The sequence below is a fragment of the Protomyctophum parallelum genome (genome assembly GCF_964188405.1).
Source record: "Protomyctophum parallelum genome assembly, chromosome: 10".
Lineage (NCBI taxonomy): Eukaryota > Metazoa > Chordata > Actinopteri > Myctophiformes > Myctophidae > Protomyctophum > Protomyctophum parallelum.
In genome coordinates, this window is record NC_139704.1 from 44,362,160 (window position 1) to 44,378,722 (window position 16,563).

At 41.3% G+C, this 16,563-nt stretch overlaps 1 protein-coding gene across 1 annotated transcript in view; it reads right to left on the reverse strand.

The window, feature by feature from the left end:
* Window positions 1-4,775: 4,775 nt before the first annotated feature.
* Window positions 4,776-16,563, reverse strand: part of lmbrd1 (LMBR1 domain containing 1) — a 185,032-nt gene continuing 173,244 nt past the window's right edge. The window contains exons 15-16 of the mRNA XM_083775213.1: window positions 9,498-9,589; window positions 4,776-6,564 (exon numbers count right to left, since the gene is read on the reverse strand). Coding sequence (XP_083631339.1) covers window positions 6,454-6,564; window positions 9,498-9,589 — 203 coding nt within the window. The 3' untranslated portion in view covers window positions 4,776-6,453. The remainder of the gene's footprint in view (window positions 6,565-9,497; window positions 9,590-16,563) is intronic.

Sequence of the window (16,563 nt, forward strand, 5' to 3'; positions counted from 1 at the left end):
TACCACAGGGATTTGATTTGAAGTATTAAAATCCATCCATCTTCAACCGCTTATCTGTAGTCGGGTCGCAGGGGCAACAGCCGCACCAGAGAGTTCCAGACTTCCCTCTCCAGAGCAACATTATAGTAACGTCATTTTGGGGGGTGATCCCGAGGCGTTCCCGGACCATTTTGGAGATATTATGATCCTTGGTCTGCCCGGGGCGTGTCACTTTGTGCAGCGCTGCACATCTGCTATTTTTTGTAATTTTGTTGTGTTCGAAGTTTTCACAAAATTTGGAATAATTTTGAATTACATAAAAAAAAAAAAAAATTGAACTACTGATTTAGAATACATTTGTAGAATCGGCCTCATAGGTCTTAATGGGTTAATTAGTTACAAATGGAATGTTTTTTTGACCAACGTCTAGGAACAGTTCCCAAGTCAAGTGGCACACCAAACGTATGAACACGATAAGGATACTCAGCCAGGAGTAATTACTAGACAGGACATCGGTTGAACATGATGGGGTTAATTGAACTTTAACCCATTCTGACCGGGCACCCATTTTGGTGTCAGCATCATGTTATGCTTTAGCTATTGAAAAATAGCAGATCTACAAGCTCATATCGCGCCACCGAGTGGCGCGATACGAGCTTGTAGGTCTGCTATTTTTGAAAAAAATTGAAGAACGACTGACATTTCTAGAATCTGATCTCAGGTCAGAATGGGTTAATCAGACCAGTGTGTGTCCAGTGGAAACCTCGTATGAATCTGATCTCAGGTCAGAATGGGTTCATCAGACCAGTGTGTGTCCGGCGGAAACCTCGTATGAATCTGATCTCAGGTCAGAATGGGTTAAATACAGGACAAAGACAAAAAGGCACCACAACTGGCTAACGAGGTGGTCACACAATGGCAATTAGTGTCAAAATTAAAGGTTGCATAGTGACAACACGTTTCATCTCATTGAACTAGTGCACACAACAACAACATCCAATTAGATTTAGTACTGACTTATTATTGTCAACCATTCAGTGGACCTGTGAGTGGCAGAAGGCAGTAAGAATGACTGTGTGTTTGTTTCAGTTTCTAGAGAAAAGATTAAAGGAGCCCTTCACCTATTTTCAACCTTATCTTCATATAATTGGTCATCACTAAATGCTCATTATAATAATGGCTGCCAACTCATTTTGCCTAGTGGGATTCCAAGCTCATGGAAACGACCACAGCCCTTTCTCTTCCTGGAAAGTGTTACAATTACATTTAGCAGACGCTCTTAATCCAGAGCACAAAAAAACATTTATCATGAAACATGCGTAAGCTAAGAAAGTAACAGTGGAATATCTATATTATGAGACTATACATATAAACTATATATCTATACTACTATGTAATATGTACTATGGCGTGCTATGACTATATACAATGCAATTATAGTGCTGTCTACATAACATGCTATAAGTCTGTATCAAATGCTATCTAAGTCTACAGAAATGCTATCTAAGGGGGTAGGGTAAGCGCTATGGGCCATGATGGAGTCTGAAAAGGTGGGTTTTCAGACTACGGCGGAAGATTGGGAGTGATGCTGCAGTTCTGACTGCAATGGGAAGTGCATTCCACAGTTTTGGATGTGTTCACAGTGTTGAACTAGAAGGCATTGTTCTTGCTAATAACCCATTCTGACCGGGCACCCATTTTGGTGTCGGCATCATGTTATGCTTTAGCTATTTAAAAATAGCAGATCTACAAGCTCATATCGCGCCACCGAGTGGCGCGATACGAGCTTGTAGGTCTGCTATTTTTGAAAAATCGAAGAGCGACTGACATTTTTAGAATCTGATCTCAGGTCAGAATGGGTTCATCAGGACCAGTGTGTGTCCGGCGGAAACCTCGTATGAATCTGATCTCAGGTCAGAATGGGATAATAATAAATAGAAATCACACGTGTGTGAAGTGAGGGGCAAGCCAGCCAAGTCCATAGACTTGGCTGGCAAAGATTTGTGTCATACGTGCTCTGAACAAACATTGAAGTGAGCGAGTAGACATAAATGACACCATTTTATAATGAGCATTATTAGTGAGTGAATATATAATATATGTATTATGGAAAATGGGTGTAGTGGTCCTTTACTGTAGTTAGTACTAGTCCTTCCAAGGGTATCATGAGTTTACAGTAGTACAACTGTACATGTTTCATTTTGTCAATACATACTGACCCCCCCCTAACACACGTATTATTGATTTGACTAATGTAGCTACTACAGTAAGGTCAGCAATGGCAGTACGCAATACACAGCCTGCCATGTGCTTTAACCCCAACTGGAAAATAAACTATGATCAGCCTATGGGGTTTCATGACGGTTTACAGACCAAACCGTGAATGGCCAGACTGATATATCACTGTGTAGATATTATTCTGGAATCCCTGTGGAACCTGCCTTTCCAACGGGCAGATACTGTAAAAAAAAATAATAATAATCACACTCGTGTGAAGTGAGAGGTGCAGAGGTGCAGCGAGAGCAGTATTATCATGTACTGACATAAACAAAATGGACCACCATAAGTGGCCTAAACAATTCTAAGTCTACAGGTCCACGCATTTCGTTGTGAGGAAATATAATGAGCTTGTAGGTCTGCCATCTTTTGCTGAATGTTACCCTTATATTTGTGTATGCCCAGCAAATTGACACTAGGATTAAATTAAGGTACTCTTTCAGGGGAGCCAAGCTCCATGTAGCTTTGAAACCAGTGTCCTTTGTTTTGACCTTTTGACCCCCACTGTATTAGGCCACAGACACCAAATGAGCTCATGCCATTGGCAGATAAGACCCCACCACTACTGTATTTTCTTTCACAAGTACATCTGAATAGCTATAAAATGTGCTATAGATTCATATACTTCATTAATGAATGCCACAGACGAAAAACAGTCTTAAAAGTCCACACTATTGATCCATAATGTATATAAATGATAGATAAGGGTTCAGGACAACGAGGCCTTTTCGTGGAGCGGTCAGAATGACATTTGGACTTAGACTGTTTTTCGTTTTTTGGTACTTTTTGACAAATTGTGAAATTGTCAAATAAAACTATTTGATCAAATGATTAATTTGTCACACTAACACACTGTGCATTAAGTTGTGAAATCCAGCTACTTCATTTCTACTGTACAATGTACGTACAGTATAGTATATTCATTGTGTGTAAAGATAATGTGTTTAGCCCATTCTGACCGGGCACCCATTTTGGTGTTGGCATCACGTTATGCTTTAGCTATTGAAAAATAGCAGATCTACAAGCTCATATCGCGCCACCGAGTGGCGCGATACGAGCTTGTAGGTCTGCTATTTTTGAAAAATCGAAGACACTTTTAGAATCTGATCTCAGGTCAGAATGGGTTAATAATGAAACTGTCAGGATGTAATAAGACATTTTTAGAATCTGATCTCAGGTCAGAATGGGTTAGTAATCTCAGGTAAAGGTAATGGAAAAACACGATACTTGATGGGTAACCAAATCCAAATTTATTTAGGTTAAAGACCACATAATTAGACAAATCTTCTGCAGCCATCTTGCTCTGTCCTTTTGCTGTAATCACCTTGCAGCCAATCAATAGAAGTCAAGCCATTAACCTTAGGATAAATCCAAGGCTTGATAATAACACAACCCACGGCCTTGAACCAAGAAACAAAACTACACCAACCAAAGCTGCAGGTTCATTCAACACCAAAATAGCTGCAAAATGAAATCCATGCGAATCACTATCCCCCAGTTTTCTCCATAACCTTAACCCATTTTGGGGCGGGAACCCCTTTTGGTGTTTTAAACATTGTTATAATTTAGCTATTGAAAAATAGCAGATCTACAAGCTCATAGCGCGACACTGAGTGGCGCGCTATGAGCTTGTAGGTCTGCTATTTTTGAAAAATCGTGAAAATATTTATTTCAGAAAACTGGATTTGTTTTAAAATTTTGAGGTCAGGCCGACCACTTGGTTGGTCCATAGAGGGGTAGGTCTAACTGTGCGTTTCCCCCGTTAAAAGTATTGGATGCGTGTGTTGTAGTCTACATACACCGGAACAGTAGTGTCCAAAAATTTCATTAACCCATTCTGACCTGAGATCAGATTAAAAAAAAATGTCAGTCGTTCTTCGATTTTTCAAAAAATAGCAGACCTACAAGCTCGTATCGCGCCACTCGGTGGCGCGCTATGAGCTTGTAGATCTGCTATTTTTAAATAGCTAAAGCACGACACGATGCTAACACCAAAATGGGTCCCCGTTCAGAATGGGTTAAAAACAAACATCCAGTGTCATAAAGTAATGCATATTAATTGACCAGATCATGTCTGATGCATTATCGACAATTTCTGCTTTACATATTTATTATGTTGCATTAATATTTCTCCTGAAACAAGTCATTTTTTTAACTGTAGTACCGAAAGAACGACCAAAAGGAAAATCTTCATTTCAAAGCAAAATACATTTTGTTCACTTCTTCTTCCACGCTCTTGGAGTACAATGAGCCAAAAGCTAATTAACCCATTCTGACCTGAGATCAGATTCATACGAGTTTTCCATTGGACACACACTGGTCTGATTAACCCATTCTGACCTGAGATCAGATTCTAAAAATGTCAGTCGTTCTTTGATTTTTCAAAAAATAGCAGACCTACAAGCTCGTATCGCGCCACTCGGTGGCGCGATATGAGCTTGTAGATCTGCTATTTTTCAATAGCTAAAGCATAACATGATGCCAACACCAAAATGGGTGCCCGGTTAGAATGGATTAAACCCATTTGGTGACAAACCAGGGATTAGTTAGACCCTAAAAACATGACAACTACAATTGGTCCTATTTATTTATTTGAAACATCGTTTCACATTATTATGCAAGTATAATATTACCAACTTAAAAATGGCCTGAGGCCAAACAATGCAAAACTTAAACAAGCGTAACCAAAATATATATTACTGTAACGTTTGTAAATTCTACTGCATTGAGAATACACACATGTATATTTTATTCCAGTGTGAATTATCTTAAAATAAACAGGAGGGGGGGGGGGGGGGGGGGACAAGCAAGTAAAATATTACATTTTTTTTTAAGTCTCTACTGCTTATGAATTTTCGTAAATCTCAAAAATCTAACAAAAGACATCATATGTTGTGTTTGGTGCACACAAGCAGCCATTAATAAAACCCTTTATATTCAGACATTCACCAACAAACTGGTCCAGTTTCGCCAATAGCAGATTTTTAAGTGACATCTTTGTAACACATCTGTTGTTGGTTTCTACTATTTGAAATGATTGTCAACACTTTTAACCGTTAATGCTAGTGAATGAAATAAAATAAAAATATAATTTGCCTCATTACCGTTGACCAAATTGCTTGCCAAAATTGTAACAACAATTGTTCCATTATTGCACTCTTTAGTATATTATGCAGGTTTTAGATACAAAAATGCCCAAAACCTTTTCATTTTTCTACTTAATCTAGTTTATTTTCCTGCTAAAGCGAGGCCAACTCTGACAATCCACCTCTTACTCCACGTAATACAATCAATACAAATCAAATACCAGTGTACTGTATAACCGCCTGTTTCTATCCTTATAGCTGTATCCACCGATATACTGTACAACTAAATGTCATCGCTGTCAGACACAAACATAACGATAGGTCTTCGTCAGACAGACCCTGATGACGAAGACCTTTTGGTCCAAACGCGTACAGTAGGGCCTTTTAGTTATTTGCCTCGCTCATCAAATAAACTATTAAATTTTTCACCAAAGACGGAGTGCCTTGGATTCCCTTCTTTTCTTTTAAAGTCTGCAACTTACACCTTGACAAGCAGTACAACAGCTCTACTGTAGGTATGTTCCCCACTTACCTTACGGTTACGTTTAGGGTTAGACTTAGGTTTAGCGTTATGTAAGTGGGGAACATAGCCGATCTGCAATCTCATATAGAACACAACAATGCATCGAGTTGTGAGCTTGTAGATATTTTTGCCATTTAAAAAAGAAACGTAATGAAAATGTGGACATGCTAGGGTTGGAAGTGGTCAAAGTCTCCGTCTTGGAGGGTCTTCTGACTAAAATAATAACTCAGTTGGATCTATCCATTTTGGACAATACACGGTTTGCAGCTGACAGCGATGATACTCTGAATGAGTCAATTCCTTTCAACTCTCACGGCTGGAGTCCGATTATGGAGTCAATGCCCTCTCCCCCAAAAAACATCCCCAAGTCATCACCAAGTCTGCCCAGAAAAGACCCACCCGTCTAAGCTCAAAACAAAAAAAGCTGAGACATGTCTGTCAACAGAGATGGCACAGATAACTAATAATCCTTGTTTTAAGAAATGGTGCTTCCTAAATCACCCCTAAAGAATATACCGTTAAGTACGCGGTTTGGAACACTGCATGTACCGTTTGCTACTTGTCCCCGTACAGCAAAAACACAGCGTTTCAGTGGACATATTCATCGTCACTGACGTCCGAGTCGTCGGCTTCCACCTCCCCTTCGATCACAGACTTCTTCCCTCGGCAGCAGGACACCCCCAGACCAATGAGGAACACCTGGAATTCAGACACAAGGTTTTCAACCCTTTAACTCTCATTATTTACTCTGCATTTGAGCCACAGATCCACCATTTGATGAGATTTAGCATCGCAGAGCCAACCCCAAAATGTTGTTGTCGTTGGATAAGATTTTGTCCACAATTCCATGCTGTATTGATGTTGATACCATTAGGAGAGATAACAGGCAAAAAAATAATAATACATTCTTAACTGTGTAAATGAAGTAATGCAGATGTTTAACAATAATGTAACTCTTTCATGTAACACATTTTCATGTGTGTGTGTGTGTGTGTGTGTGTGTGTGTGTGTGTGTGTGTGTGTGTGTGTGTGAGAGAGAGAGGCCAGATCTCTCACATTAACAGTATTTTTATACTGTAGTATTGCTACTCAAGTAAAACAAATCTGTGTACTTCTTGCACTGTTGCTCTCAAGTAATCAGAGGAGTTTCTTCTTGTCAATTCACGCACGCACACGCACGGACGCACGCACGGACAGACGCACTCACAGACGCACTCACGGACGCACGACTGACGCACGACTGACGCACGCACGCACGCACGACAGGCAATAGCAGGTTCAGATGCTGTTATGCTTTCATACAACGGTGGACAGAAGAAACCTATTCAGCCGCTGCAAACAGCAGTATTATTATTAAAGAAAGCTACAGAAGTAAAATAAAAAATGCAGAAGAACAGAGAGGAGTATGATGGATCGATAAATGAAACACTGTGAACATACAGTGTGGAGCTGAGGGATTGTAAACATCAGATCTGCTCTAATTCCTCTGGACAAGTACAGTAACAAGCCCTTATTTTTGGCTCAGTATCTACAGAAGCTTATATTAGCCTGTAACTTTATGAATCTAGTTGTGCCGGTCAGTGGTGGAAGAATAATAATAAGTGCATTTACTCATGTGTTGCACTTATTAAACCAAAGTCCCGAGATGGCTTATAAAACAGTTTTCTGTTATTATCAGTGGTGCACAAACCTTTTCACGTCAAGGACGTCCACATTTATATGCATTTGTCCATGTACTAGATTTGACTAAAACATATAAACAATGTTTGCATTTAAAATAATATATATATATATACACAAAGATTTTATTTGATTTACACATTTTAGTCCGTTAGTCACCCAACGCCTCCATATATGGTCACGCCTTGTGACATCACACCTCCATATATGGTCACACCTTGTGACATCACACCTCCATATATGGTCACACCTTGTGACAGCACGCCTCGTCACGCCACGACATATGGCCATCTCCATTATAGATAGATGCAGGTTTTCATAGTAAATACAACCTATGGTAGCAATTTTACAGTACGGTACTTTGCAGGTTTAGATTATCGTTATAAAACATGCATTACGGCCCTAGTTTATCCCATTCTGACCGGGCACCCATGTTGGTGTTAGCATCATGTTATGCTTTAGCTATTGAAAAATAGCAGATCTACAAGCTCATATCGCGCCACCGAGTGGCGCGATACGAGCTTGTAGGTCTGCTATTTTTGAAAAATCGAAGAACGACTGACATTTTTAGAATCTGATCTCATGTCAGAATGGGTTCATCAGACCAGTGTGTGTCCAGTGGAAAACCTCGTATGAATCTGATCTCAGGTCAGAATGGGTTAAAGCTCACAACATTTTGCAGTGTGACACGTTGTCGGGAGCTTGTCGATCTGCTGAAGGCAGAGGTCGCGTGCACGCCTCCGCCTGGGCGACGGCAGACTATGAATGGTTTTCATAGTAAACTGCGACCTACAGTCGCAAATGAATACAGAATTGATACATTGTGGAATTCATACTTTTACTTGCAGTAGTATTACTGTAAGTAAGAAAAGAAGTAGCCTATGTCTTCCTCCACTGGATCCTGTGTAGCCATCATCAACTACAGAGCTAACAGTAGCATGCCTGTATATTCAGACACTATTGATTAATGCAGCAGCAACAGCTCATTTCACATTCAGAATCGAGCTTGTGCTAATTTCTCCGAAGTTGCTAACCGCAACTTGAATCTTGAGGCGGATCTCAGTTCCCCTTGGAATTTTACCTCCCAGAACAGCGTTCCATAAAACCAGGATAATAAGGCTATAATTACTTATTCTGATTAGATCAGTCGTATATATATATGTGGGTTAGGATAAATATTTTTCATTCTGAACGGAAATATATATACATGTCCCAACGCTAAATGTTATGTGGGCCTGCACTTTCTGGTTGTAGAGGATCTCTTCTTCTACTTTGGAATTTTGCACTGGACGCACGATACTGCCTCTAGTGGCGGTATGGAATCGGTTAAGTCCTTTTTCTGCTCAAAAAGAGACAATCTGGCATGTTTAGGATCTTATAGAACATGAAAACAAGCTAAGCTAATGCTGCTACTACCGCCCGGCAGGTGCTGCTCCTCCATGAGCAACAACAATAACACCATGGGGGGTTTTATTATTATTATTATTATTATTATTACACCACGTGGTTAGTCAGGGAGCCCTTCTTCTTTGGTTTTTCACACATATTTCTGGCACTGGCGCCACTTTTCCCCCTAGAGGGCTAGCATGGATTGTGTTAAAAGTTTATTTTCAGCAAAACCGTTTCATATCAATAAAGTACATTACTTTACGGAGAATTCCGACAAAGGCAGACAATGGTTGGATTTTAATTGAAAATTGGAATCAAAGGCAGCTAAATTGTTAAGATAAGAGTTCGGATCGGCTATTGTCAGCATGCAACCAAGTCTAAAATCAGCCATTGCGACGCCATCAAGGGCACCAACAAAATACATTTTAAACGTTTGTTTGCCTGGGACCCAAACCAGTGAAAATAGCAGATCCCACAACGTGCACTGGGTCAAGACCCACAACCCAGGCCCAGAACCAGTGTTTGGGAAGCAGTGGTCTATATGGTACATTCTTGAAACTTACCCCGATAAACACCCAATTTCCGAAGTAGTAGATGGTGCTGAAGAACCAGAATTTGTGGAGGAAAAGGTATGACCTCGTCACCGTGCATTCGTCTGAAAAATAGAGAGACCAAGAAAATGTCAGTCAAAATCCACCTAGTATTTCATTGTACATCAATGGATGTTATCTCCACAACTGATAACCCTATTTGCTCTACAGGAGATCACAACACATCACCATATTTCAGTACAACATTGTTTTGTGCTTAACCCATTCTGACCCGAGATCAGATTCATACGAGGTTTCCACTGGACACACACTGGTCTGATTAACCCATTCTGACCCGAGATAAATGTGTCAGTCGTTCTTCGATTTTTTTTCCAAAAATAGCAGACCTACAAGCTCGTATCGCGCCACTCGGTGGCGCGATATGAGCTTGTAGATCTGCTATTTTTCAATAGCTAAAGCATGACATGATGCCAACACCAAAATGGGTGCCCGGTCAGAATGGGTTAAATCACTTGAGCCCTATACTTAAAACAAATAGCAAAAATCTATATTTATAAAACCCAGACACACAAATAAACATTTGAAAATAGAAGATCTACAAGTCCACAAGCTTGCAGATTAGCAACATTTGCATGACAATCTTGTGCAACATACTGTAGTAGGGCATGAATAATTTATTTACTCTGGCATGAGTACAATTGACTTCATCAAACCCTGTACACTCAAGACACTGCCCCCGCTGCCACACTACGTTACAGCAGTAGCATTGTAACTCTGTCGGGGGAAATAGACAGACAGCAGTAGCATTTACAATTTACAATTTAGGCATTTAGCAGACGCTCTTAATCCAGAGCGACTTACATTTAAGCAAGAACAAAAGCATGGGAATACATCACATAAAAGCATTTATCATGAAACATGCGTAAGCTAAGAAAGTAACAGTGGAATATCTATATAATGAAACTATACATACACTATACATATAAACTATACATATTTACTACTATGCTATACATATGTACTATGGCGTGCTGTGACTATATACAATGCAATTATAGTGCTGTCTACATAACATAACATGCTATAAGTCTGTGTCAAATGCTATCTAAGCCAACATAAATGCTATCTAAGGGGGTAGGGTAAGTGCTATGGGCCATGATGGAGTCTGAAAAGGTGGGTTTTCAGGCTACGGCGGAAGATTGGGAGTGATGCTGCAGTTCTGACTGCAATGGGAAGTGCATTCCACAGTAGCATTGTAACTCTGTCGGGGGGGAAATAGACAGACAGCAGTAGCATTGTAACTGTCGGGGGGGAATAGAAAGACAACACAAAGCCATATCCATAACTACACCATCTGAATCCTCATGGCCACAACAACACAATAGTTAATTAATCCTGAGCACAGCGATTACCACCATTAAAAATGGGAAAGCATCCATTTCATTTAGATGTTAGCATTGGCTAGAGCAGATAGACAGACAGCACATAGCCAAATCCATAACTACACCATCCAATCATCATGGCCACAACATCACAATAGTTCATTAAACCAAAGCACAGCCTGTTAACCCATTAAAGCCAGGGAATCATCAATTTAATTTAGAGATGTTAGCACACTGGCTAAAGTTGTTGCTCTTTGTGCCGCGAACTTGTACGTCTGCCATTTGTGAACTTTTTATTTTTTTCATCTTGAAAATGCGAGATTCAGATTCAGAAGGCATCTTGTATAGAATCGGCCCCAAGTCTTAATGGGTTAAACCGAAGCTGCACAGCAATTAAAAGCTCATAGGGTTAAACAACAGCATCTCCCTGGTCTGCATCAGTCACTGCAACAGATAAAACACCTTTTATCAACCCAGATCAGCCCTGGGTCTTCAATGCTTTTCAGGTCAAGGACACCCTTAGCTGAGGGAGAGAGAGATGACGCCACATAATTGTATAAAATTGTGTTGCAGATTTCAAATCAGGGCCACACAACAATCCGTTGGAACCACTCCGGAACTACTATGCCGGGACTGAGAGGTACAATTCTGGTATGTGGAGGGACTAGGCTCTGTGGGTTGCCTCCTGTCCGGGCCCCTCCTACGCCTCACCAGGTCCACTCCTGCTCTCACCAGGAGCACAGCGAGGACCTGTGCGTTGCACCAGACTCCACTTGCGGCTCGAATGGCCCTCCTAAAGGCCTCACACCAAAGGTTGGAATATCTATCAAGTCAAAATCATAAAAATCATAAAAAGGCCTATTTATTGCCTGCTGGTGACTTTCCAGATGGGCTATTTTCGGGAGTGACACCGCTACACAACTTAACTGAAGCATTAACTGGTGTTGATGCACAATAAAGAAAGAAAGCAGACAAAAAGAGAACACATGCACAGTGGAAAAGATGTGACCGAGTCAGTGCCCTAAAGGAACACAGGCACTGTTGTCAAACCACTGGAAATGCACATCGTCAGCAACTTCCTGGCTATTAAATGGAAAAGAAAAGTAGTTTCTGAATATATAAGTGGTGGCTAAGCAGGTTGTAGATACCAATTTAATAAATTTAGACAGCAATACCACCGAATTAGACATGCAGTACCAAACACACAAAACAAGTGCTTTGGTAAGCAAGTCTGAAGCAAAGGTATAAAGTATAGCACGAGAAAAAGTATTTTCAGTCAAAGGAACGACATGGGAAGTGACTGCAGTCTTGACGATGTCGCTGTACTGTACAATAAAATGATACAAATGGAACGCACTGTACAGCGTCTAGAACTGTACAGGCAGACGCCTGGGTTATAGATAGCCTTGCTCTGACTCAACCAAACCCTATAGTGGTGGGAAACGTTCTCACATTGTTTTACTTAAGTAAAAGTATCAATAATGCAGAGTCCGAAAGTCCAAATGTACTTCAGTAAAAGTACAAAAAGTGCTGACCGTATCAAAAGGTGCTTAAAGGTCCCATTTCACAAGTTTTCAAATAAATCTGGAGTGGCGACTTTGTCACTTTGAAAGTCTGATTAGGCGAAACTGGTACTTGTAAAATGGTAGCATAAAACGGTTCTTTCCTGAATAACCAATAACACTGCACTTTCCCTTTCAAGCAACGTGAAAGCAAACTCCACTTGCTTTTAAAAGGTTTTATTAACTTCAGGCAACCGTTTGTTTCAGGCCAAAGAATCATGACACGACAAGTCATAATGCCGCTGTGTCAAATGCCAACAAGCTCACTATGCACATTGTGAGATAGTAGTTTGGCTACTTTATCGTTTAATTAAGCATTCGAAAATTGCAGATGAAAATTGCAGCGATCTGAAACACCCCTAAAGCCCCTGATACAGGTTTACAACGGCTGGAGAGACACTGGTGGTCAGTGGCGTGCACAGACATTTAGAGGGGCAGGTGCTCAAGTGAAAAAAGGGGCACCTTGTGCAGCGCATTTTGGGACGGGAACCCATTTTGGTGCTTTAGCTATTGAAAAATAGCAGATCTACAAGCTCATAGCGCACCACCGAGTGGCGCGCTATGAGCTTGTAGGTCTGCTATTTTTCTTTAATCGAAGAACCAAACATAGCTTTAGATTGTGGGGGTCTAAATAATATAGTAGAAGCGTTTTTTTATCAAGATTTGATCAATGTCACCACATGGTCCACACACTAGAAATTAAGGGGAAAAAAAGACAAGTTTATTTTTTTTATTTTTTATTTTTAAGAGCAAAATTGCCGAAAGGGCAGGGGGTGGCACTAGCACCCCCTAGTGTCTATCTGTGCACGCCACTGCTGGTGGTGGCAATTGGACGCATCAAAACCTCCAAGAGCATCGGTTCTATTTTGGAGCGTCGATGGACGCTCGGCACACACCACCCTAAATGAGTTTCTCTTTTCAGTCTCTCTCGTGACGTGCGTCACGGGTGCTTGCATGTCAGTGACACTTTGAGTATGTCACGGCCTTAACCCATTCTGACCTGAGATCAGATTCATACGAGGTTTCCACTGGACACACACTGGTCTGATTAACCCATTCTGACCTGAGATCAGATTCTAAAAAATGTCAGTCGTTCGTTTTTTCAAAAATAGCAGACCTACAAGCTCGTATCGCGCCACTCGGTGGCGCGATATGAGCTTGTAGATCTGCTATTTTTCAATAGGTAAAGCACGACATGATGCGAACACCAACATGGGTGCCCGTTCAGAATGGGTTAAAGAGCCAAAAGCTTTGCCGCTGCCAGTATTGCAGAGCAGTACTAGCTCAGGGTGACGCGTCACCTTAACGCGCAAAGACAGCAACTCTTGTGGAAAGAGGGGAATCATGTCACTGTCGACAACGCTAATGTGGTTCAAACTGCACAGGGGTTTTTGAATGATGTCGCACTTAATGCACACTTGCGTTACAAACCGTTTAAATATTATGCAGGCAGCACCATGATGCCCAATATTTCATTCATGCCGAAGGAAACAAAACGATGGTGGGAAGGATGACAACCTCCATTTGTGTAGACCATAGGGGTGGGCAACATGTTTGGGCACATGATCACTTAGTCATTTTTCCAAAGCTGGCGTGAACTGATCGCCCAGTGCCAGACAGTGAGACACAGAGTACAGTAGCAGAGAATGTTTTGCACATCAAGCAATAATGGTTAATAATTGTTGTTTTTGATCATCTCAATAACCCGGTAGTACAGCAGGTACAGTAGGTGGTCTCTCCCCCCCCCCCCCCCCCCCCATCTCTCCCCGTTTCCTGTCTACCTACTATACATCTATCAATAAAAGGAAAAAAGCCCAACAAATAAATAAAATAAATTGCAGATCTACAAGCTCATAGCGAGGCACTAAAGTGACGTGCTGTGAGCTTGTATATCTACTTTTGAAATGCCAACATAATTAGAATGACACAGATGCTTTCCCGGTTTGAATGGGTTTTAAGCCTGATTTAGACTTTGCCGCATGGCAGTGTTGAGCATCGTCAAAAATAGCCGACCTACAAGCTTGTAGGACAATCCGGTCGCTACAGTACAGTACGTGTAAACAAGAAAGCCATAAGCAAATAATGCCCGAGATCGACTCCCACTTATGACATGATCACGCACAAAATCTAGACAACATAAATAATGAATTGTGAACAGCGTTGCATTCAACCCGTCTATCATGACAGCTCTAGAACTGACGCTCTATAGAACCCTATAGAATAAAGTATTCTATTGCTACAGTACATACGTATGTTTGTTTGTTTGCTTCTTGCCTTCTGTGGTTTGGGCTTCTAGGGAGAGTGAATTGTTTACTCTCACAAATATTGATGGGACTGTCATATTACAGACCTAAGAAATGACACAGGCATTATTAATGACTACCTTTTATAGTTAGGGGGGCAGGCATGAAGGAGGACCTCCCCCCCCCCCCCCACCACCCACCCAAAAAGAAAAGGGAATGACAAAAAGGATGGTGTCAAAATGGGGAAGCTGGCAATGCTATGTTTTGTGGTGTGCCGTCTTGGTCTCGCAACCACTAGCCCATTCTGACCTGAGATCAGATTCATACGAGGTTTCCACTGGACACACACTGGTCTGATTAACCCCATTCTGACCTGAGATCAGATTTAAAAAAAAAATGTCAGTCGTTCTTCGATTTTTCAAAAATAGCAGACCTACAAGCTCGTAGCGCGCCACCGAGTGGCGCGCTACGAGCTTGTAGATCTGCTATTTTTCAATAGCTAAAGCATAACATGATGCCGACACCAAAATGGGTGCCCGTTCTGAATGGGCTAGGGGAAAAACAAACAGACAACAAAAACAACAATTTATTTCCTATAATATTATTCATTAATCAAAAGTGAAATGGGTACACTCGGGTCCATTCGGATGATGAATGAATAAGGCTATTTGGTTTGCGGTTCTTAAAATACCCCCACAATTATCCAGACTTTTAACCCATTCTGAACGGGCACCCATTTTGGTGTCGGCATCATGTTATGCTTTAGCTATTGAAAAATAGCAGATCTACAAGCTCATATCGCGCCACCGAGTGGCGCGATACGAGCTTGTAGGTCTGCTATTTTTGAAAAATCGAAGAGCGACTGACATTTTTAGAATCTGATCTCAGGTCAGAATGGGTTCATCAGGACCAGTGTGTGTCCGGCGGAAACCTCGTATGAATCTGATCTCAGGTCAGAATGGGTATCCATATGAGGCTCTGGTACAGTACGGTGAATGGAGGAGGAACACATACTGTATGTACTGTCTGGCTGTGTTTTAGAGAGCCATCTGGAGAGCCTGCTGGGTCGTTCCTACTATCACACTGTTCCTCGTACTGACCCCAGACCAGCATGACATGAGCAGTGCTCAGGATCAGCACACAGACCATGTCGCGTGCTCCTTCAAATAATAACTCGTTTTAACCCATTCTGACCGGGCACCCATTTTGGTATTAGCATCATGCTTTAGCTTTAGCTATTGAAAAATAGCAGATCTACAAGCTCATATCGCGCCACCGAGTGGCGCGATACGAGCTTGTAGGTCTGCTATTTTTTGAAAAATCGAAGAACCACTGACATAGAAACATAGCTTTTTCAGAAAACTGTCAGGATGTGGAAGACATTTTTAGAATCTGATCTTAGGTCAAAAAGGGTTAAACACCATTCATTACCATCTACAGACATACATTTGTTTCTTTCCACAATGTATTTGTATTTTTTTTTTATCTAGATAAAGAAATGTAGACTAATCTGCCTAACACTGATGAAGGCTGGATAGCCGAAACGTTTGTTCCATTTGTTTCAAATATGAAACAAACTATATTTGAACTGCAGTCTTGGTGTGTGTTTATTTTGATATGTTTTGAACGGGTGGCGCACCACCTATAGTCAGAGCGCGGTGGTCATATGAAGAGTGACATCTGCCTAACGACATGCCCTAAACATAGACACCAGATGGAACGTGGTGACCACGTCATGGTCATGGAGATGCCTTCCAGTGTGCCGTACGCTCCGTACCACAGGGGTTGGGATTGAAACGGGGGGAAACCCCCCCCCCCATGCAACCACCTCATCACATCAGGTGCGTTAACGTCGTTCCCTCCATAACAAAGACTTCAAAGCACTGAGAGA